This window comes from Chenopodium quinoa, unplaced genomic scaffold (assembly GCF_001683475.1).
Source record: "Chenopodium quinoa cultivar QQ74 unplaced genomic scaffold, ASM168347v1, whole genome shotgun sequence".
NCBI lineage: Eukaryota > Viridiplantae > Streptophyta > Magnoliopsida > Caryophyllales > Amaranthaceae > Chenopodium > Chenopodium quinoa.
The window spans coordinates 7,588,429-7,611,804 of NW_018742484.1; the positions used below are offsets into that span (position 1 = coordinate 7,588,429).

The 23,376-nt window shown below is 34.0% G+C and overlaps 3 protein-coding genes across 4 annotated transcripts; all 3 read right to left on the reverse strand.

Moving 5' to 3' along the window:
* Positions 1 to 372: 372 nt before the first annotated feature.
* Positions 373 to 3,921, reverse strand: LOC110719665 (KAT8 regulatory NSL complex subunit 3-like). 2 transcript variants are annotated; one of them, XM_021898643.1, is made up of 7 exons: positions 3,858 to 3,921; positions 2,766 to 2,937; positions 2,002 to 2,063; positions 1,704 to 1,839; positions 1,289 to 1,361; positions 1,072 to 1,137; positions 373 to 925 (listed from the first exon to the last, which is right to left on the reverse strand). In XM_021898643.1, exons 2-7 carry the CDS (start codon positions 2,918 to 2,920, stop codon positions 710 to 712), a joined length of 708 nt encoding a protein of 235 aa, XP_021754335.1. In that variant the 5' UTR covers positions 2,921 to 2,937; positions 3,858 to 3,921; the 3' UTR covers positions 373 to 709. The 2 variants fall into 2 exon arrangements, with proteins under 2 accessions (XP_021754335.1, XP_021754334.1); XM_021898642.1 differs by lacking the exon at positions 3,858 to 3,921 and having other exon boundaries at positions 2,766 to 2,983.
* A 5,861-nt stretch (positions 3,922 to 9,782) lies between these two features.
* On the reverse strand, positions 9,783 to 10,529 carry LOC110719242. The gene has a single exon (XM_021898140.1). The coding sequence runs from the start codon at positions 10,527 to 10,529 to the stop codon at positions 9,783 to 9,785; it is 747 nt and encodes a 248-aa protein (XP_021753832.1).
* A 5,473-nt stretch (positions 10,530 to 16,002) lies between these two features.
* On the reverse strand, positions 16,003 to 17,408 carry LOC110719290 (subtilisin-like protease SBT2.6). Its single transcript, XM_021898175.1, has 3 exons — positions 17,216 to 17,408; positions 16,936 to 17,083; positions 16,003 to 16,366 (listed from the first exon to the last, which is right to left on the reverse strand). Exons 1-3 carry the CDS (start codon positions 17,290 to 17,292, stop codon positions 16,304 to 16,306), a joined length of 288 nt encoding a protein of 95 aa, XP_021753867.1. The 5' UTR covers positions 17,293 to 17,408; the 3' UTR covers positions 16,003 to 16,303.
* Positions 17,409 to 23,376: the final 5,968 nt, after the last annotated feature.

Sequence of the window (23,376 nt, forward strand, 5' to 3'; positions counted from 1 at the left end):
ATACGGAGCAAAAATAATCCTTGAAAAAACATTTATTGCTAAAAGTAGCTACGAATGGAACTAAATAGGGAGACCAATATGGTCAGTTAAAACAAAATCTTCAAAATTTCATCAGATTTTGACTTTATGTAACATAGCATAATACTTTGTAATTATTTAAAAAAATATAGAATTATCACATAGCTTTACAAAGGAATTATTTGGCAGCCAAGTGTGTAGCTTGGTTATTACTTTAGCAGCGGTCAAAATGAAGACTACCTCCATTTCCTGTAACTTGTAAGAATAGTACAGGACATGGAGGCCATCTCCATATTTATCCGTTTATGTAACTTGTAAGAATTCACAAAAGTCAACAAGAAGAGTCCAAAGGCATAACTATACTTCTGCATGAAATATCACTACGCATATGAAAGATTTACAAGTTACATGAACAGGAAGAACTAGCAACAGTCTCCGAAACTAATTTACACAAGCATATGAACATAGAGCATTAAACAAAAGGGAAGTGCCATGAAGCAGCATACCTATACTGGTTATATTATACAACAACTATTTAGAGTACAAAAGGAGACTGATCGTGATTTATGCCAACCAGAACTTTATATCAAAATTGGATTGACCTCATCATGTATGACACTCACTACGAAAATCATCATATCAGAAAAGCTTCTCACCGCTAATACTGAAAGAGCTGGACTACCTGAGACTATCACAATTCACAAAGACTATTGTAAACAAATAAGGCGATAGACTGGACAGCAGACTCCTCAACATCATTTTGAGTAGTTACAGTTAATTGCAGATGCTTCTTAGCAATTTTGAAGGAGTGATCTCCTCCTTCAATGACATGCAAGTCGTTGACTGCTTTGATCCTTTTCCGAACAGCTTCCAGCTTACCCAGAGGGCATAATCCATCTTTGCTACCCTGCAACAGAACAACCATATCCCAATCCCCCAAAAAAAAACAGAAATATAAAACCTGTCAAACAATGTTCTCACAATACTATTAATTTCTAACATCTTATAGATCACAGAAACCTGGTCACGGAGACAATGACTAGTAAACAATACCTGCACAAACATTACAGGAACTGTGAGCTGAACCAGTATCTCATCTCGTATTGCTCCATTCGATCCCTGAAAGTACTAGTGTCAGTAATGTGGCTTTTTTCTACATAACCATGAGTTGCCTTCATCAAAAATTTACTGTGATTCATCATCTTGAGCTACATCAACAAAATAATCAATGTAATAAATAAAAATCAGGGATCAAAAGTTAAAGATGAACCTTCAATGGGTATCCCAGACAGACTACTGCTGATGCAGAAATGTCCTTTTGGCTGGCCACCATGCAGCTAATTCTACAGTTAGATACAGAAATATTATTTGTCGAAGAAGGTGCAACTAATTCACCAATAAAATTTTAAATGTACCATTCATTTTATCTGATTATTTCAATAGTGACTTCACTGATATAAAAACAGCTACAGAGTACATTCAACCTGTTCCTAAAACCATACCTGATTGGCTGATTCCATAAACAAACAAAGAAGCCGAAATTTGCAAGGAACTTAAACAGATTTTTAGCACAAAACCTCATAGAGTTCATATTGTTCGGCATGATTTACCATATGTAAAACAACAATACAAAATGACCAAAAAAAAAGTTATCTATTTGGCATACATCAAAAATCAATTATCACCTTGAGCCCATCGATTTTCCGGCCAAAATTAAAGGATGACCGGGGTATTTATCAACCGCCTTCTTAACAATATCAGCATGAAAATCCACTAACTTCTCCGCCTTCGGAGGCGGTCTCTTCTTTCCATCGGCCAAATCTACCAACACATAAATTTTCCAAGAGTCAAAAACAGCATAGACAACTCTTCCTATACAGAGACCTCAATGCATTTCAGGCTCGAAATCGAAAAACTGATGAAATCAAATCTGTAAAGCCCTTTTGATTTTGAAAATTAAAGAGATTGAAGCATTGAACTCACAAGGATAGTCAAATGTAACAACCTCAACAGCATCCAAGGCCTGTCCTAGCATCTCTTTCCATCTACACAAAACATATAAATTGTTCAACATAAAATTCACAATCATAACTGTTTGGGTCCAATTTAGTCCAATTGGGCCTAGGCATTAAATGATCCAATTAAAAGCCCAAGGTCAAGGTTCATCTCTCCAATTGTGTTAAAGTCAAAGATCAGTCCTCAAGGCAAGCCAATTGGGCTAAGGCCCAACTTCTCCATATATGCAAAGGTATAAAAGCCATCAATATTACATTTGTACATTCATTCAAGAAAAGGCTCAAGCAATTAGTTCTCTTGCATAGTGTTCTCTTTCTACACACTGTACTCACTTTAGCATCGGAGGGGTCTTCCTTGGCAACACCCCCGAGGCTAGTTTACGTGTGTTTACTGTGCAGGAAACCTTCGGCCCAACATCACTTGGACCGAATCCAGTCTTCTCCACTTCATCGGACCTTCGACAAGGTCCATTGTTTTCACCCGAAACAATAACTTTAACAATCTTAAGTATTACTAAATAGAAGATATACACCATCATTTTGAGTAAAATTACATGCAAAATTCATTAAAATTACACTATTAATTCATGCAAACAAAAATGAGAGCAGTATAAAGAGAATCACCACTAATTTTCAAAAATTTTAAATCAAATGTTGTTACATATAGTAATTTCAACTAATTAACTAAAATCTGAAACAAAATGAGAAAGATGAAAGAAAGAGAGAGAAAACCTGATCATCCAATCGGAAGAGGAAGGAGCACCAGCACCATGAGCGAAGACAACCAGTGGTGACAAATTCTTGAGCTTCGGCGATTCAACGGCGTCGTTTGGGGCTTCTAGCTGGTCAGTGCGACGGCGTTTTGACGACGGGAATGAATCCGCCATTGTTGCTGAGTTTAATTCTGGAGAATTTAACGGTTAATCCTTAGCGCATAGCTGTTATTTTGTTAACAAATATATAGAACGGAAAAATGTAAAACATATGGTAAGTATTTTGGGAGAAATTATTCAACCTATAGAAAAGGTATCACTACATGCATAATAGTACAGAAAAAGTACTATTAAGATAACTTATACTTTTATACTTTAATAGTATATTTCATAAATGCATAATGGTACATTATGAAAAATTATAATATACCATAAAGTTAGCTTTTTTCCAATAATTTACATTTATGCACTCCTATATGCTTTGTAAATACATAGCAGTTACATGCTAAAATGTGCTCGAATTTAACCATAAATTAAAGGAGATAAAAACCCTAATAAAATAATTAGTTTAAGAGTTTCTTAATTTTCGCGCCAAATGATATAGTGTAATCCGTAAGCCCGTAAAGTCACATGGGTCTAGCTGTTCTGGCAGAAGAACAGGGAAAGGGAAAAAAAGAAAAAAAAATCTAAAGTAGTCACGTGCACACGTGACTTTTTTTTAACACTGGAGTTTGGTCAAAGGACCCTCCTCACAACCCAAAGTTCATAAAAGGACCTTTTGTGCCACCTTTTTCATAAAAGGACTTTCCTCATAAGATCGACTTCTTAAAAAGACCTTCCTCGCAATTTTTTCATTTTTTTTGGGTTTTTATATTTTGGATTTTTTTTTTTCTGAAATAAACGGATCATCATCAATTAGTGTAAATTATATTGCATGTGGAATAATTATATCATGTTGTAAATTGAACTGCTTGAAACTTTTTCCGTTGTTAAAATTGAGGAATCAGTTGATGAATTTGGGTTTAGTTTTAATGGGTTTTTTTTTCAATTTTTTTTATTTATAGCTTCATTAAAACATAAAACAGAAAACTGAAAAAAGTGCCAAACGAACCCTGAACTTTTCGGTTTGGGAATTTTGAACAATCCACGGATTGTATGAAACCGAGCCTCACTGCAAATCACAAATAATCTATATCAACCAATATTTGTGGAATTGTAAGAAGGAATGAAGGGTGATTAATTGATTATATATTTATATATATTCAATAGTAACGTGAACTATAGCCTAAATATGTGCAAGAAATCACCTAAGGAAAATAATAATATCACTGTGAGGGAAAATTAATAACTAATAATTAAAAAGATTACAAGGATACAAATCAAAGCTTATTATACGTAAATAAAATATAAGTAAGGAAAATAAATGAATTAACTCCATTAATTGATATTCTTGATATCTTTACAATATTAATTACCTATCAGTCATAGACACGCAATGGCCGAGTAACAGAGTACCAAAGGCAATTCCAGAAAGGTTGTGTCTGAGAGGGAGGAGTCCACATTCCGCATAACCGTCGTCGCCTCCGCCTCCTCAGCAGTGCCGTGTTCAGTTTCAACACCCACATTCCGTCATCGACACCTCCTGCACATCACCGCCGTCCCTCTCCAGGTCACAGACCTTTTCCATTAAACTTGATAACTGCTTCAAACACTAAAAAGTATTGTAATGATTTCCCACAATTTAGCTAGCAAATGCTTCCATTCCATAACTATGGCTGCTTTTTCATATTTCCCGAACTATCGACCAAGTTCTTACTAGACTTGGCGATTTCCCTAGCGATTATCTCCTATAAATTATAAAAAATAAAAAATTACAAGGAGCCTACTTTTGATTTGTCAAATTTCCTCTAAATCGTCTAAAAGAAATCGGAATCAAGTAACCAAAACAGAACAATTAAGAAGAAGAAAAAGCACACTAAACGGAGAGGAAGGGGAAACTTACAAGAAATGATGTTGGTGGCTGGAATTCGATCGAAGGCTGGTGATGTGATCGGTGGCTCGAGTATAATGAAGTACTAAGTTAGTGCCTGTGCGATAGCATAAATATAACCAAAAAAATTTATTAGGCTCCATATGACAAAATATTTGTAGCTTGACTTGTCACATTTGACGTTTTTTTTTTTTTTTTTTATAAACAACATATGTTAATTTTAGTTTAGGTTTATGCTATTAGTAAATAAATTTCAATACAAGTACTTCTATCATTTGAGTGTGATTTTCCATAAGACAATAATTTTATTTAAGTTTTGCGGGGGTTTTTTATTTATTGGTGAAATGGAATATCATAAAATTAGTTGTTGTTAAAGAGTTATGCAAGATTGCAACATTTCTCAACTTTTCATATACTCCGTATAATAAGGTGATTCAATTGAATATCATCCTAATAGACAACTATAACAAATTGTTAAATTCCCTATTCAAAAAGTTTTATATTCCAATAGTTATATAGGATGTATGTTGCTCTTGCGAAATTAAACATCCATCTATGATTTGCAAGAAAAATAATTTAGTAACAAATTATTTGACTTGTATAAGACAATTTACACACATCCATCAATGAATTAACCTGCAATTCTGAGTAACAAATATTTTTATTCTTAGATCCATAAATAATTGTAGAGAAGACAAGCTTAATCTCACAACAAAAATTTGCAAAATATATAGATGTGAAAATAATTGAAAGATTGAGGCATATGATGATAATAAAAAAAGGTCAGACCCACAAATGTCAGGATTTACAAAATAGAGTCTATCTTTCAAAGAAATTTTGTCAAAAAAATGATGCCATTTTAAGTTTCTAGTCTAAGGCTTCTCATCTAACCTTAACTGGATAAAGTGGTTGTGATTTTATCAACCAACCTATGAATGAACAACAGCAAGTGATTTTTCCAACGCATCAAATCACATATATTTCCATTTTGTCAATTTGCCTAGCTATACCATCAAATTAAAGTCTACTGCTACTTTTATTTTTTCCTTCTTTTTGGAATCTATATTTCATTGTTGTTTTGCATGGTTGCATGTGGGGGACTGCAATGAAATTTAATTATTTAATGACCCCATTCATGTGCTGACTAAAGTCCTTTATATTTATTTCCTCCGTTGTTTTTTTATCGCATCACTTACTACTTTAGCAAGTTTCCTATTTATTGCATCAATTCCTTATTTGACAGTTTTTTCCTTGTACAATTTCTTTTTTACCCTTATTACTATAACATAATGAGCCCACTTATTATTCTCCCACCTACCAAATTAAATCCCTTTGATTAAAGCAACAATTCATCATATCTCATGAATTGAAACCCCAGTTCTTGAAGTTTCTTCATCTTCCTCCTTGAACAATCGATCTTGGCTCATTCTTTCTCCTCTTGAATAGAGCTTGCCTCCTTCTTTTTCCTCTCTTCCTTCTTGAATGGATCTATCTCCACTACACGAAGCCCTATACGCGACTGACGATGAAATTAAGCAGGGTTTCATTGTTGCTCTCGTCGAAGCTTTGAAGAACGGGCTTCGTAGCCTAATTTGTTCTTTATGTCAGGCAAAGGTGGCGAAATTTTCAGCCAACGAACCTTCGATGCGATTGGTAAAGTACTCGGATCTATTAAAGATGAGGAAGCCGCTCAGAAAGTAAGTGCGGTTGCCTCGAATGTTGGGGAAGGGGAGGTGAAATCCGAACTTGTTAAGGTTGCCGGAATGTTTGGGTCGGGTTGTTCTTCACAACAACTCATTACTTTTTCTGAGAACAATGTTGTTTCGAGTTTGGATCCTTCAAAAGGACTCGGATCTATTTCCTTGATGGGTGCAAAATTTGGGTTGGGTCGTGCTAAAAAACCCAAATCACAGTCCCTTACCAAACCAGACCTAACCACTATCCTTAGATGATTCCTAGGGTCTCTGTCGCACAAATGAGAAGAATGTATGGGATTGGTGCGAAGATAACACCAATTTACGAGGATGATGAAAAACATGAGTCCCCTCCTGCTGTTGGTGAATCTATTGCTGCGCCTGAGAGTAAGCGAATGAAATTTGGCCTTCCTACTTATTGACCTGAGAGTAAGCGAACGAAATTTGGCCTGAGAGTAACAATTTCTGATCCATAAATTCTCGTTTTTGTTTTTTTGTTATGTACTGGGTTGATTGGTGAAGTGTTGTTTGTGTGAATGACAATGGATGCCAGCAGGGTGGTAGATTAAGATGTTGTTGCTGTTATGATTGGATTATGCTGATGTTGCTGTTGTTGGTTGGTTATGTTTAATATGTTGATGTTTTTGGTAGGTTATGTTGGTGTTGCCTTTGTTGGTAGTTTATGCTGATGTTGCCTTTGTTGATAGTTTATGCTGATGTTGCCTTTGTTGTTAGATGATGGTGATGAATGAGCCCCCTGCCATTGTGGTTGCATGCTGACTATTAGTTTTTGTTAAGTTGCTTGCTCTTGAATGCATGTTGTGTAGTGTTCAATGCATGATCAGTGTTGCTTGATGCCTGATGTCTTGCATATGAGGGACTGTTATTGATGAATGATGTGTATGAGCAATTTTAATTCTTGTTCTCGATGACAATATTTGAGAGAACACTCTATTTGCAAGTGAGTATGCAGTGCATTGAGTCCCTCCCTAGTTCTAATTCAGTCCCTCCTTCTTGCCTATTCAGTCCCTTTTTTTGGGTATTTGTCCCTAGTGGAATAAGTCCCTATTTCAGATTGTCATGCCCATTAGTAATCCATATGATGAAGGGACTTAATTGATTAAAACTAGCTGGTCCAAACTATGGGTTGCTCCAGTTTTAGTGTTGTGCACTTACTGTTGAGGTAACATGGTTTAGGCTTTTTTTTTTTGAGAAAAAATGACACCCTCTAATGGATTATCCACCCTTTTTTAAATGTGACTTGGAAGTAATGTATGAATGCTTGTAAATGTGCAAAGAAGAAAAGGTGACTTTCATACAAAATACTACTAAGAAGACTTCATACCATTTTAAAATTAGCTACATATTGAGTCCCTTCACAAAATATCTTCTAACATGACTGCCTTAGACAAAAACTTACAAGATACACTACAAGAAAAAGGCCAGATTCCGACGGAAATCTTCTGATGGACACAAAATTCCGTAGGAAAGCCTATAAGTTCCGAGGGATTTTTATTCCGTCGGAAAGTTCCGACGGATTTCCTATGGAATAAAAATCCCTCGGAATTTATAGGCTTTCCGACGGAATATTTCGTCGAAAAATTTGTATCCCGACGGAAATAAAATCCGTCGGAAGTGTTCGACGGATTATCCGTCGATACGTTGACTTTCCGACAGAATTAAAATCTGTCGGAAATTTCCGACGGAATATTCCGTCAGAAGATTAAGTTTCCGATGGAATATTCCGTCGGAATCTTATTTTAAAAAAAAAACACCTTACATATTTGCGGAATAAAAAAAATTAAAAAAAATAAATAAAAAAAAAACTAAACCCTAAAATTTGGTTCCCTTCCCCCAACCCTATTCAATTCTCTTTCCTCTCCTCCTCTCTCTCCGCCTCTCTACTTCTCTTTCTCTCTCCTCTCTTCTCTCTTCTTCTCTTCTTCTCTTTCTCTCTCCTCTCTTCTTCTCCTTCACCTTTCTTCGTTCTTTCCCCTTCTCTTTTTCTCATTCCCCTTCTCTTTCACCTCCTTCTCTCCTTTACTTTCCCCTTGTCTGACAACGACAACAACGACAACACGGAGCAACGACAACACCGACAACAACGACAACACAGAGTAACGACAACAACAATAACATTGTAGATCTAGATATTTTTTTTTAAACAATTCTGATTATAATTGTTTTTTGATATAATTGTAATGTTAATTTTTATTAATTTCAGATTAATTGTATATTTTATTTATTTTGTTCGATTTCAATTGTTTCTGTTTATTTTTTTCGGATCTTTGAATTTATTTGCGTTTTTTAGAATTTTGTTCGATTTTTTTTTTTTGCGATTTCGTGGTTGTGGGTGGTGGTTGTTTCGGGCAGGTGGGGTGGGTGGGGGTTTTTTTGGCCAAGTTGGGGTGGTGTGGGTGGGGGTGGTCTGGGTGGGTGTGGGTTTTTCTGGGCAGGTGGGTGTGGGGGTGGTCAGGGTGGGATGTGTGTGGGGGTGTTTCTGGGCAGGGAGGGTGGTTGTGGGTGGGGGGATTTTCTGGGCAGGGTGGGGTGGGGGTTGTTCTGGGCAGGGTGGGGTGGGCGTGGGTGGGGGGGTTTCCTGGGCTGGTGGGTGTGGGTGGTTGTGCGTGGGGGGGGGGGGGTTTCCTGGGCTGGTGGGTGTGGGTTGGGGTTGTTCTGGGCAGGGTGGGGTGGGTGTGGGTGGGGGGGTTTCCTGGGCTGGTGGGTGTGGGTGTGGGTGGGGGTTTTTCTGGCAGGGTGGGGCTGTTTTTTTTTTAATTTTATTTTTTTTAACATTTTCGACGGAAAATTCCGTCGGAAACCTCTCCAACTCCGACGGAAATTTCCGTCGGAACGTTGCGACGGATTTTCAATTAAAGTAAAAAAAAGTGCCGGCAGAAATAAATCCGTCGGAATCAGCCTTCCGACGGAAATTCCATCGAAAAAGGTCGAATTTCTGACTAGGGCCACTCCGACAGACTTATTCCGACGGAATTTCGTCGGAAGGCTTGATTCCGTCGGAAGGCTTGATTCCGACGGAATTTCCGATGATTCCGACGGATTTTTTTAGTCGAAATGAAGTTGTTTTCTTGTAGTGATACAAAAGTACACATAACCAAAGTTAATTAAAATAACTTACAAACCCATTGTATCAACAAAATGTTGGTTATGTGTGGCAGTCCCTGTTGGCTATTTCCACTATTAAAGCCTTCAAAATGCAATTGTCTTCAATTCTTTTCTTAAATACCTTGAGACATATTGTGTTCAGTATTAGTCGGTTGGGTAATACTGACATCAATTTGTCCCTGCTCAATAAAACTTAGACCTTGAAGCATTAATTCATTTGGTACTTCTATTTGAACGGGCAGTTGTCCCATTCTTTAAAGCCTTCTCTTTCCATTGTGAGGGTTTTATAACCATTTCCGCCATTTACCTTAAGTATTTCCAGCATACAGTACTGCGTGTGCAACCAAGTGAAATTCAAAGACTTCGGATCATATGTATTGTATGCATTTTCAATTGCTTGTAGTAACTCTTCTAAACTTCTTGGGAATTCCTTATATTGTATTGATTGAACGGCTCTGAAAAAACCCAAATCCAGAATATTCAAGTCTGGGCTTTGGGCTGGCTGGTTTATAAGCCTGATGTTGAAACCATCCATAGTTACAGCTTCTAAGAAATTTGTATCATTAGGGCTGATATGGAGTCTAGCATTGTCTTGTTGTATCCATATTTCCTTGCATGCTCCTAAAGGCCATTTCAATCTGATTGCTGGAAGCATTTCATCAATTAACACTGATCTGATAACAAATTTAGTAAGTGATTGCAAAGCCTTTGTCTTAACTGTGCCTGCCACTCTATTCTTTGAGTTTTTCTTTGCTGCTACCTGTTCTGTGAAAGAAAAAACACCAATTTCTCCATCCCAAAATATTTCCCCATCATTACAAATATGAGGTCTAGCAATCCCAACCATAACCATAACCTTTTCCATGAAATTTTTACTCTGAGTTGCTCTGTATGGGTCATCCTCCCACGAGAAAAGATAAAATCTTTGAGTCTCATCACTCATATAAAACCATTTTTCATCAATATGCACCATGTTATACATTACACTAAACTTAAGAAGTTCATTTACCGTTCTCGGAATGACACTATCCATTATAAATTGCACTCTTTTAACTTTATGGTGATGCTTAAGTGATGGTTTTATGCTATTTGTGTGTGCCCTAAGTATGCCAATCCCTAGCAACCTATACACTGTTGTATGACTTAAGTGCAATGCCTCAACTAACCCTCTTGTAATACCCGAATATATTAAGATTTTATCAGATATATTTTATGGCTAAAATAAGATATTTTAAATTGTTTTATAAATTCTTATACTCTATTTTTGTTATCCTATAAAAATTATCTTAAACCCTAATATAATTATCAATTTCTTTTTTTAATTAAAAAAAGAAGAAAAAAAAACCTACCATATTATTTATGCTTGTGCGTGTATTTCACAACCCCAAATTTTGATTCTTCTTAAAAGTTTTTCTTTCCTTTTCCAATCTCCATGATAACTCTTGATTAAAACCCATTATTATTACATTTTCCCAAAATTCATTACTACAAAAAAGGCCAAAGAGACCCGTTAGAAATAGCATAAGAGACCTGTTTAGAGGAGGTCTCTAGCTCACAGGTCTCTTTGCTAAAGAAACCTGTTCAACTGAACAGGTCTCTTTGTTATCAATAAGAGACATGTTATGTAAGGTAACATGTCTCTTCGCATGTATATACATCATATATTTACGAAGGGGAAGAGACCTGTTATTTCATACAACAGGTCTCTTTGATAGCCATAAAGAGACCTGTTTTGTCAGGTAACGAGTCTCTTTATAATTTTTCTTTTTAAAAAAAAAATTATAAATTGACGATATATATTTATTATTTTGTAATTATTCTACTAAAATTGAAAATTACAAAACCAAAAAATTAGATAAATTTACATAAACTTATATAATTATGGAATTTACTAGTAGTAACATTTACAAGTATATACGAACAATAATTTACATGTATAAGAGAATTTATGGAACAAGTAAATAATAACTAATGGAAATAATAATTTACAATAAGTTATCAAAACTAACAACATTCCCACCAATTTTATACGGCAAGTGAATCCAACCATCTCTTTGGTAATTTCTTTAGCCCTCCATATATCAGCTAAGCAAGTTTCTTGAATTGGTCATCTGGCCTCTAAAAACCTGTATACCATTAAAAGAATCAATAAAAAAAAGCTTCAAGGGTTATAATTCAGGTTAAAAACTAGACATCAACAACATAAACACAACCTTACACGATTTAAACATCAATAACAAAATTAAGGGGATAAAATCATATATTATCCCATATGCAATCTTCACCACATAAATCAACTCTTGGGCACCTAAATCATCTGTTATACAAAATAAACCCAGAAAAATCATCAATATTAAAGTAATCAATTGACCTAAACTGCAAACTGCAAAGGAAATAATATACTTAATTTAACATTAAAAAAAAAACCCAAGAAAATACCATCAATAACAAACCCCTATAAACCAACCCTAAGCCTTAACCTCTAACAAACCGCCCACACCCCCGTGAAAACCACCCCAACCCCCGTATAAACTACACTCACCCCCGTGAAAACCATCCCGACCTCGTAATAAACCGACCCAACCTCGTCATAAACCGACCCAACCCCGTGAAAAACCAACCCCTAGTGAAAAAACCCCAATCCCGTAAGACACTAGCCACCAACGAAAAAACCAAAAACTACCCAATCTAAACTATAGCAACCTATTTTTTAAAAAAGAAACAAACAAACCATAAACCATTGCCATAGAAACACCTTGTCAACAACCCAAAAACTTTTCAGAATTAAATTGATATGGAAACATACCTTTTTAAGACTAATTCAATTGTAGAATTATTTAGGCAAATTTGACCATAAGACTCTAGATCTGGAGTATTTATGGTCATAATAGATGTTGAAAGCCTCAAACTTTGAGTTAAAAGAAGAAGGCAACGCCGGTGTTGAAGGAAGATGCAGCGTCGTTAATGAGGAGGAGTTAATTGCTTCGTGAGAAATAAAAATGAGAAATGAGATGAGACAAGTGATGAGGTGAAAGAGAAAGAGACGTATAAAGGGGAACAAGAAAAGAGATTCATATGAACATGACTAATAATGAGCTGTATAAATGAATAAGAATTAAAAAGGGAATTTTTTTTTCTTAAAAAAAAACAAAGAAAAGGCGAGAGTACGCTAGTTGTGGTGGGTCCTTAATCCTTATGCGCATATATAAGAGACCCGTTCAGCAAACCAACAGGTCTCTTATTTTCGTCCCAAAATCTCATGTGGGTCCTTTGACATTTTAGAGACCTGTTATCTCTAATATTAGGTCTCTTATATCAAAGAGACCTGCTGTATTAACCAACAGGTCTCTTATTATAGGTCTCTTTTGCCATTTTTGTAGTAGTGATTACAAGTTTTGTGCGTGAGTTTTAATCATGATGGTGGAGTATCTTGTGCGTGAGTTGTTGTTAATTGTGAATCGGCGGAGTACCTTGCTCTTATATTTGCTTAATTGTTTACGAAAGGTAATCACACTCGTCGTTTTGGAGTTGCTCGCTTACTCTTATTATTATATGTAATCACACCATAAATCTTTGGAGTCGTATTTTATATTTTATATTATTATGTGCAAATTTTATATTTGCTATTCTTATGATCAAGATTATATGTATATGATCAGTGTGTGGTATTATATGATTTAATTATCACATTGATTTATTATGCTAGTTTCCTAGGGTTTTAATGTTGTTGCTCTAGAGAGTATTGTTATATTGAGGTTTAGGGTTAATAATGCGGAGTATTATTTTTGGGACGAGATTTGATTATGTTTGGGAACTAGTATGTTCGCCCTATAAGAGTTGAGATATTTTGTGAATCGAATTATTATGTTATTTGGGAACCTGTGCCATTGTTGAAATATTATTTATTAATCAGTGAATGGTTATTTGATCAATGTATGAGATCAAAAGGTTGAAAATTATTATTTTGTTCTTGGTTTGAGGCTAGGCGTTATATACCTTAGTTCTTGGCATGTTGGTAAGGAGATAATGATCATGAGTTAAGAATGAGGTACAATCTTTATTTATATTTTTTATGGTCCCCTACGGTGGGATTTGACCCATATTGGTCATGGTTAGAGGTGTTTTCTGGTTATTGAGAGTATTCAAGTTTTTATACTTGTTGGTTTATTTATTCGAATTACTCATGTCTAAGGCTAGGTATAGAACAAAGAACATGACACACTTATGGGATAGATGAGTTAATTGAGTAAAAGATCGTATTATTATTCAAGGTTGGGTTTAATTTGACAAAGGTTATTTTCAAAATACAATGTGTAATGTAGTTTTGAACTACATTGTTTAATTGACCTAGTAATGTTGATTATTCTATTATACTCTGTATTCTGATATGTGATGATTACTCAGTTTTTTGCTGACGTGTGTGTTGTTTGTTGTGCTATTTGTGTTTGCAGCCATGTCTTTTTCTTATGGTGGCCCTGCGACGATCTATTTAGGAATTTGTCCTTAATGGTGAGCAGTCAAGTTTGTCTAAATAGGTTGATCAAGAGATCGTAGCTAAAGGAGCTCAATTGTCTCGATTAGTATTTTATAACGAGTTTGTAAAGGTTTATTAATAGCTCACTTAGATTATTGAGTTGTAATTATTGGGGTTTTGTAAGCCTCATCACTTGACAAGTTGTTGAGTGTGGCGGTAATACCTCCGATTTAGGTGTATGCTTTTGCAGTTTTATTTAAAGGTTGTTTATTTTTCTTTAATTCTTGTTTATTATTAGCTAGTAAATCGGGGGTGTTACACCTCTAATTGTGGTTCTTTTTTCAATTGGTATTGCTGCTAAAATAGCATGATCAAAGTCTAATCTCTTCCTTCCCCTTTGTCTTTTTCTGCTGCACACATCAATCACTCTATTTCCCCCAAATCGGCCCTTAGCTTTTGCCCAAATTCTACCAATAGTTGTCCTATGTACATTATATTTGTATGCTAATTTTTTAATTGAACCCCTTGGTACTGATCTCCCCCCCCCCCCCCGGGGCAGTACCTTTTTCCTTCTTGTGCTAGAATAAGTTCTTGAACAATATGTTGTCTTTGGTTGTCACTTAATTCAAATGTTTTTTTTTCATTTTTCTCTACTATGACATTATCATGTTCTAATTTAATAACTACAGTTGCTGGATTACCATATTTTCCTAATTCTATATCAGTATCAGATTCAGATTCAGAAGAAAATAGTACCTCGTAATCTTCATGAAACCGTTGTGACTGTTCCAAATTGTAAAGCTGTTCTACGTCCTCAAACCCCTAAGAATCCATTTCCCAATGTGTTGTGTGTGCTGTGATGACAGAACAAACGATGTTAAGTGTTGTTTGTGCTGTGTGGTTCTTGCTGCATGCAGTGGACTACTTCAGGGGAAAAAAAATAAAAAAATTGGTTAAAGCATTGAATGTAGATGGACTGAGTTACTCACTCCTTTTATAGTGAAGTTAAAGTTGTGGGGGTTAGTGTTCTGAATTTCAGAATCTAAAATTTAGGCGGGTGATTTTGAATTTTCAAAATTTTGGTGTTTGGTGGTTGTTTAAATTTTCAGTTTAGGAAATTTTGGTAGGTAATCTAACACTGAAATGTGGTGGGTAAAGTAAAACTGAAATTTGGTGGGTAAATGTATTGTATTTTCACTGTTTCACTGTTGATGGGTGGAGTTAAGTTAGAATTTTGGTGACTTTTGGGTAATGGATTACAGCACGTTATATGTTGTGTTTGCAGATTCTAGGTTTTGGTGGGTCTTATTTTTTTTGCTAATACAAGGATAATTTTGTAATTTTACCCCTATCAAATTTTGCCGTCAAAAGCTCTATGATGCGATAAAAAAAGAACGGAGGAAGTATCATTTTTTTATTTATATTTTGTGATTTTTGATATCAAGGTGAAGTAGTACGGAGGAGAACTGAAAAACAAAAATAAAAATAAAAAACTTTAAAACATTTAACGTATATAAAATGGTAAAATTTATAATGATTAACATATACACAACCTTAGTTGTTTTATGGTTCTACCAGTGTGAATTGATGGAGAGGGCCGCTTCAACCGTAGAATTTGATACGTAACATTGTTTGTAAGAACTATTCCAAACATAACGTAACAATACGGTACACTAAGTAAGACAACAAAGAAAGAAATTGTTGCGATAATTGTGAATTATAAATAATTGACAAACTAGTCATGTAATTAGATATGCGAATTTATATCATTCAATTCCTTACCTTTTTTTATTAAAACAAACCGATAGATTAACACAAATTTATTCAAGCATGTCCTTGATTAGCCTTAATATTTCAGTATATACCTTTGTAATATATTTCATTACTCGGTATTTGTCAACCTTAATTAACTCATTCAAGCAATTAAATACATGAGAGAGGTGTTGACTATGGAAAGAGTAATCCATTCAAGAAGCTCCAAATCAACCAATCACTTAATTAAAATAAAAAAAAAATTACATGAGTGCCATCGTAATTTATAATAATGCCATGGACCCATCGTTACATAAATATAAAGTATTTATATACCCTACTTACGACATATATTACCTTAAGAATAGGCCCTTTGGAATGAAAAAAACACAAAAATACACAATAGTAATCACAAATTAAACCTACTTCTTAATACCTAGGCCTCAATAATATTGGTATATATGCTAATTAATTATATTGATGATAAATTTTCATGAGGCTGAAGCTGAACAAATGAGTAATCAAGCCAACTCTTGATTCTTCTCCACTACCCGGACTCCCGTCGCAGATCTCAGCAACTTTGCCTGTACATTAAAATGATACACGTACACCAAAAATAAATAAAAATAAAAAGGCAGCATTATTAAGCTGCAACAATAATACAGAATAGAATGCTGCTAATCAACAACTGTATAACTCTGTGAAATCTCATACAAAATCTTATCTCTAACCAATTATAAATCAATTCATACAGTATAAAAGATACTCGTAGTATATATATTAAAAATAATAAAAGAAAGAAAAAAAAAAGATAAATAACGAAACAAACTCGTTTTGATTTAAATTAGTATTCATTTTTTTCTAAAAAAAAAAAAAATTAGTATTCATTTAATCATTTTCAATAATTCAATTCAAAATCTAGTGGTAGTATAAGTTTTAAGGAAAAAATATATCCGGCAATAATGTGTTAGGTTGAAATACCTATATTACAAATTCCATTCTTACCAACCCACAATGTGTATAAGTGTATTCAAAGTTACTAATTATATCCCGTAAGGGCCGTAACTTGGGGTATATATGTATATATCGGGCAATGTAGGTTATATTAAGCTCGTCATCAACAATAATAATAACTATAGCTTAATGATAATACCTGATCATCAGTGATTTCAACTGCGAAACCATCAACAATAACCAGAGACAAAGTCTTGTTGTATGAACCAGGTTGGAGCGTTCGAGCAAGAAGTTCATCATGTTTCCTGCTTAGATACACATCTAACTCGTAGGCTCCTCTTTTCGTCCTGTTAAATCACCACAATATTTAATTAATCAACCAAATTAAGGATGAAAATGTGATTAATTAATAGCTCATAATTAGCTTGAAAAAATTACATAATTAATACCAAGTCTTAATATAAAAGTTATAATCATACCTATCAGCTCGAAGACGCTCATACTCAGGATCAAAATTCATGAACACGAAGTATAATTCCTTTTGCTTGCTTGCCATTATAATTTAGCTTAGCTTAATTTTTCAAAAATTATTATTAAGCAATTTATGTTTCTCTCTCTAACTTGTGTTTTTGGTTGTTTCTTGTTTGAGATATTATTGCCACTGCAATGAGTACGTATGAGCTTCACATGTTTGCTATTTATAAAGAAGTCTACACCACAAAGTCATACTTAAAGTCAAGGTAATACAACAACTTCATTATTGAAGTCGAGTATAAATCTACCTTTTCCTTTTGTTTAATTAAGGTAACATTTATTCACTTTTACCTTCCTATTTGAGTATATATTTTTGTTGTCTACATAAGATCACCGTAAATAATTCACTTTTTCTAAACTGTTATGTATATATTGTGTTACGCTTTAAAGTGTGCGATGAATTGCTACTTTTTATACGAAGACGGGTTACATGGTTGAGATTTTTTCAAAGATTTTGATTTATTTAACTACATTGACTAACAATTATACACTTGTGCTATAAAAAATTATAGTCAAATAATGGTTAAAATTTTATCCTCATTTTTTTTAATAAAACTTGACCATAAGATAACTTACTTTTTAGCTTAGCTTGACTAAATCATGATGGTCCTTATTTCTTACTCTTATTTTTTTTTTCCGTGCAATGTATTTGTAGTAGTAAATTCAATTCTAAATTATGTTTAATTTCCTTCTTTCTTCTTCTTCTTTAGGATCGTCTTTATGGATCGTCTTGGGTTAAGAGCACAAAAGACATGCAATTTTAGAACTTCTATACTACTATGATATACACACCAAAATAAATAAATAAATAAATAAATAAAAACAATTAATCTATACAATATCAATTGTACGAAGTATTATGGAATTAGATTAATTGATATTATATGATTTCACCGCAAGAAGCTTCCTGGGAAAGGCTTGTATGTAATTATTTTAATCTAGAAAAATTAGATGCACACGCTTACACTGCCTAATTATCTGACTCCAATTTAATAGGATCCATCTGGATCATTAATTTAACAGGATGTACGTACGTGACCCATTAATCTATACACTTCAATTGTGTTATAGAATTAGATTAATTGCGTAATTGTGTACTACATCATATATGTTTGGCACATTTGGCTCTTCAAACGTACAATTAAAATGAATATGAGGCTAATAAGTAGAGTCATATAGGAATTGTTAAACTTATCAATATGATAATGAGTTGATTTCCAAAAAAATAATTTTAGATAAGATAAATTTAAAATGTTAAGAACTTTAGATAATTGAAATCCAACCACCTAGAAAGATAACTACGGAGTATTTTTATTTTTTTTATCATGTTGACTTTTAATATCATGTTAAAGGATCATTTCAAACAAAAATTTAAGTTGATGGTTGAAGTCCAAGATCAGTTTATATACTCCATCACACCCTGGCCCCCTTTCACATGAGAGCTCATTCTTTTTTTTTTTTTTTTTTTTTTAAACAATGGTCACGAAATATATCAATTTAGGAACAAAGTGTCCATAAGTACATGCGGGTAGATTTCATTCGGGACATGGTTTTCCCAAACTTGTTCAATCCCGAAAGGAACTACCATAGTAAGGTGATAAGCAACACTGTTACCCTCCCTTTAACATGCTACCAAGAAACCGAAATAAAACTAGAACAAATAAATAGCACATCATTAAGAATATAACCAGGTCACTGAGAAAAATCGAGCCTTTAGCTAGCCGGGAGGTGATTTAATTTGAAACTTAAGCTGATGATTGAAGCTCCTAATCAGTTTAAATGGTCTATTAAAAAAGCTACTTCGTCTATGATTAATGATTGTGAAGCTCTTGTCAAATACAAGTATGTGTTTAATGGAATTGTATACGCATGAGACTCCTTACATATTTGCATATAGAATGCTCAATTTGAGCTAAGGAAAAAGTCAATGAGATCTAAAGAGTTTGTTATAATATTAAAAAAAAGAATCTCAATTTAATAAATTAAATTACAAAGTATTTAGCTATTAGAAACTGAAGTTGCTACTTGCAAATTAAAAGTCTTTACTTCATGGATTCGATGTAATACTCTATAATCTATGACTATTTACAAGAAATTAATTTTTTTTTTTTTTTTTTTTTTAATTGAAGTACTTGTATCAAATTAATATTGAACAATTATATATGTCGATTGCTGTATGATATTTTCATGCATTTTAAAATTAATATCATAACGTATAAAGATATAATGAATGCTCGTATGCAACTTTAATAAAAAATTGAGTACATCAATCTATCATTACCCTTGTATACAATTAAATGACAAATAAATACTCGTATTTTTTTTTAACAAAGAATCAGAATTATTTTGTGGGATGAATGCTAAGTCAAAGATGCAATCAATAAGTGATAAACAAGTTCTCAGTCAAATGTACGATATGTTTAGATTGCACGTGAGTTCCTCCCCACGTATGTAGCCATGTAGGTACCTTGAATTTAGCAATGTCAATCGAATGAATCCATTGGTTGGCAACACTAATGATAACCCATATACTATTCCATATTTCCATGTTTATTACAAAAATCAATCAAAGGCATAATCTAAGCACATTTTAATTCATAATATTATTCGGTCAAACATTATTTGTTTGTTTAATCACCGTCTCATCATAGCTTATCTATTGTTCTAATTATACTACTACAAGTATTACTCTGATGATCAAAGAAAGAGTTATCAAAAGTACCCTTCACATAGAAAAAACACCTAAAAAGAAAATTATATAATCTTATTTGTGTGATAATCAAATCTTACTAAGGGCAGAAGAATGAACTAACTACATACATCACCAACATAATGATAATATTGAACCAATATATGGAGTAATTATGATATTATTATGTAAAGCAAGTTCGAACATATGGTCCATCTTACATTCTTACATATGTGAGCTATTGTTAATATACAATCTAATGTTTATAAAGACTCTAATAGCAATTGATCTCTCTAGTGGTAAGGATTGAACATTCCAACGTACAACCTTGAGGTTGGGAGTATAATCCAATCCTACTAGGGATACTTTGAGATTAAGGATTTCCCTTATCCACCCTTCTACTACTCTAAAAGTGTCTAGTCTGTAAACTTGGATCGAGTTAATCTATAAGAGATTGCGGTCTAATAGGACAATTCATTTTATCTACCTAAAAATAATTGCGGTATAATATATATATATATGTTTAACGCATTAATTAAGCATTTAAGATTCCATTATGAAGTAGTGAAGTACTAGCCTGTTTGGAATTGATGGTCCATTACGAGCATGTACACGCACGATTACACTAAGTGTGAATGCTAGCTAAGTTTTGCACCGTCCAATCTTGATCTAAAAATGAATGAATGTATAATCAATGCTAGCTAAATTAGCCGGCCTTAAGTGTAATAATAAAATTCCTCATTTAATTACCATTAACACTATCATACTAATTTAAAATGTTCCCCTTCGTTTGCTGGAATGTTGTGTGACAGTTCAACCCTCAAATCGAAAAGACAAAGAGGCCACATAAATTAATAAAAAAAAATTGAAAAACTTAATTAGCAGGAGTTTAAATATTAAAGTATTAATCTAGTGAAAAATCATCATTGATTTAGAAAAATTAAAGTGATTAACTTCATCTATCCCTCACCATTACTTGATTTATATGGAGTATATACATACATAACATAACACTTTGGACACATAAGGAATTTATAATTGAACTTGATATGTAAGTATAAGATAATCCAACGTCACATAAATACAAGTATACATAACACCACACTTTGTAACAACATCTAACAATTACGAGTAAATAAAATTAAATTTGTTGTTAAGGAAATGTCAATTTAATACATACTCATTTCATTCTCGTATTTTTATTCAAAAATTTAAAATTTATTCTCGTATATAAAGTAGTGGAACACGGGTCACCCATTCTCCTTACTAAATGCGGAAAAATAAACTATGTGCGCGATGAATACATACTAACCTTTTAGCCTACAAACAAGTTGAAGTCCGATCAAGATCATTGTCCTTACTAGATCTAATCCACGAGAAAAATTACGTGAAACAAAGAGAGGGTGAACCGGTGAATACATGTCACCGAGTCACAGCAGCAGGGGGTTTTTTTTAATAGTAATAATTAGAAGCATTCAATCCCCACCAAAAACATACCATGGACCTACCAAATAATAATTTTCATGATAATAGTAGACCAACTATATACTGGAATAATATACGTTACGTTAGTTCATTGGCCCAACTTTGTCCTAAGCTCCCTATGACCATATATTTCACTGACCGTAGCTTGGTAATATCAGACTTCAGAATGGGTATATATGTACAATTTGTTTAAGTCTCAGTTGCACTTACACAATTCAGAATGTGTCTGAACTTTGTAATCCCTTAGTACAGTTTGGTGAAAGATTTGAAGCTAGGCTGGCCATTCAATTCAATTACCAAGGATGATACATTATGCGCTAGGTGTACTGCTCTATGGATTTTCGAGTCCTTGTACCATATCGGAATTATATTAACTTTATGATCTGAGGTTATACTTGTGTTGACTTGTTTATTTACATAGATAAAAAAATTAAAAAAAAAAAAACCTGACATGCATACATACTTTGTGTTCAGATCGTGTCAATTATCGGATCAATTTTTGTCAACTCCAAGCCACATTGACTTTTCCAATAGATTATTTACGATTTTCATCAATTATTTTCATCGAATTACTTAGAAAGTTGAAATTTAACCCAACTCATTTTTCTAAATAGTATTGGATTTGGGGGCTAATTGTTTGGGTGTTAAAATGGCTATAATTTTATCCTAGGGTAATTCTACCCCTATAAGCCCAAGGCACCAAAAACCTAAATAAGCCAAATACACTATAAAAACCCATTATTACCACTATATATACTCTTCTTGTCTTCTAGGGCAAAGGTAAAGGAAGGTCATTCTCTTACTCTAACAGACCACACTCATACTATCTTTTTCTAAAATACTCATTATTTGGTATCTAACTTGAGCGTTGGAGGCTCTGCCTCTATGCTCAAAGCGAAGTTTGCATGTCCACACTCGAGGCCTAATCTGAAGCCCATCAAGGCCCATATCTTCAAATTTTAATTTGCCGAAACACTCGTAGAGGATATTGCCCCACAAAATACTATTATTACCACTAATCCAAGTGTTCCATGGTTATTTGCTCAAAAAAAGTGTTCCATGGTTATAATTTGGATTAGTTATTCCGCACCATTGACAATTTTGACATGTTGACAATTACGGAGTGCGGAGTAGTAGTCAATACGTAACATAAAAGTCTATGAGTCTATCCCGTAGTGCACTCCTTTATAAAAGAAACCATTCTTATTTGTTCAAAAAATAAAATAATACAAAATAATGTTAACAAAAAATTATTTACAGAGTCCAAGAATTTGAACCCACCCGCCATTCTTGTCTTTAAATAAACTCACCTCCCTTTTATTCACTTCCATCCTCTAAAACACAGCACTCTACCCTTTCCCTTTCACAAAACCACCATGAAACGCATCGTTTTCTCCCTATCCTTGTTATTCCTCCTCTTCACCCTCTCAACCGCTTTCCGTGTTACAAAACTGGACCTTACCCACGCCACCAAGCTATCCGATCATGACAATCATATCGAGTCAACCTCTGTACCACCCGACCACACCAGATCACAGGAGACGGAGATTCTTTCTAAGGAAGATCTTGATCACCTTAAGCGAATGAACCGTGTTCCGGTCCAGACAGGTTCCGGGGTCAATCAGTATTATTTTTTAACAAAATGGTTCAACCCTCACCGATGCCGCCACCATCGCCACTGTAATCCAGGCCGGTTCGTTGGGGTTAACGAGGTGGGATTTGCTACGCTTCGGGAGGGTGTTGACGAGGTGGGATTTGCTACTGTCGAGGAGGATGAGGGTATTGAGTTGAAAGAGGCGGTCAATGAAGAAGAGATTAAGGAGTATGAGCATGATGAGGATAGGGAGAAACATATTTTGAAAAAGATTGGCATATTTTTGGGTTACTTTTAAATATATTGCTACTTATAGACTTATGGAGTATTACGATAAA

Excerpts from the sequence above, each read along its gene's own strand:
- LOC110719665 (XM_021898643.1), bottom strand. The coding sequence starts at position 2,920 with ATGGCGGATTCATTCCCGTCGTCAAAACGCCGTCGCACTGACCAGCTA. Across the intron at positions 2,064-2,765 it reads TCTTCCGATTGGATGATCAG|ATGGAAAGAGATGCTAGGAC; the intron begins GTTTTCTCTCTC and ends TGTTTTGTGTAG. Across the intron at positions 1,138-1,288 it reads GTCTGGGATACCCATTGAAG|GGATCGAATGGAGCAATACG; the intron begins GTTCATCTTTAA and ends TAGTACTTTCAG.
- LOC110719242 (XM_021898140.1), bottom strand. The coding sequence starts at position 10,529 with ATGGTGCATATTGATGAAAAATGGTTTTATATGAGTGATGAGACTCAA.
- LOC110719290 (XM_021898175.1), bottom strand. The coding sequence starts at position 17,292 with ATGGCAAGCAAGCAAAAGGAATTATACTTCGTGTTCATGAATTTTGAT. Across the intron at positions 17,084-17,215 it reads GAGCGTCTTCGAGCTGATAG|GACGAAAAGAGGAGCCTACG; the intron begins GTATGATTATAA and ends GTGATTTAACAG. Across the intron at positions 16,367-16,935 it reads TTGAAATCACTGATGATCAG|GCAAAGTTGCTGAGATCTGC; the intron begins GTATTATCATTA and ends TTTAATGTACAG.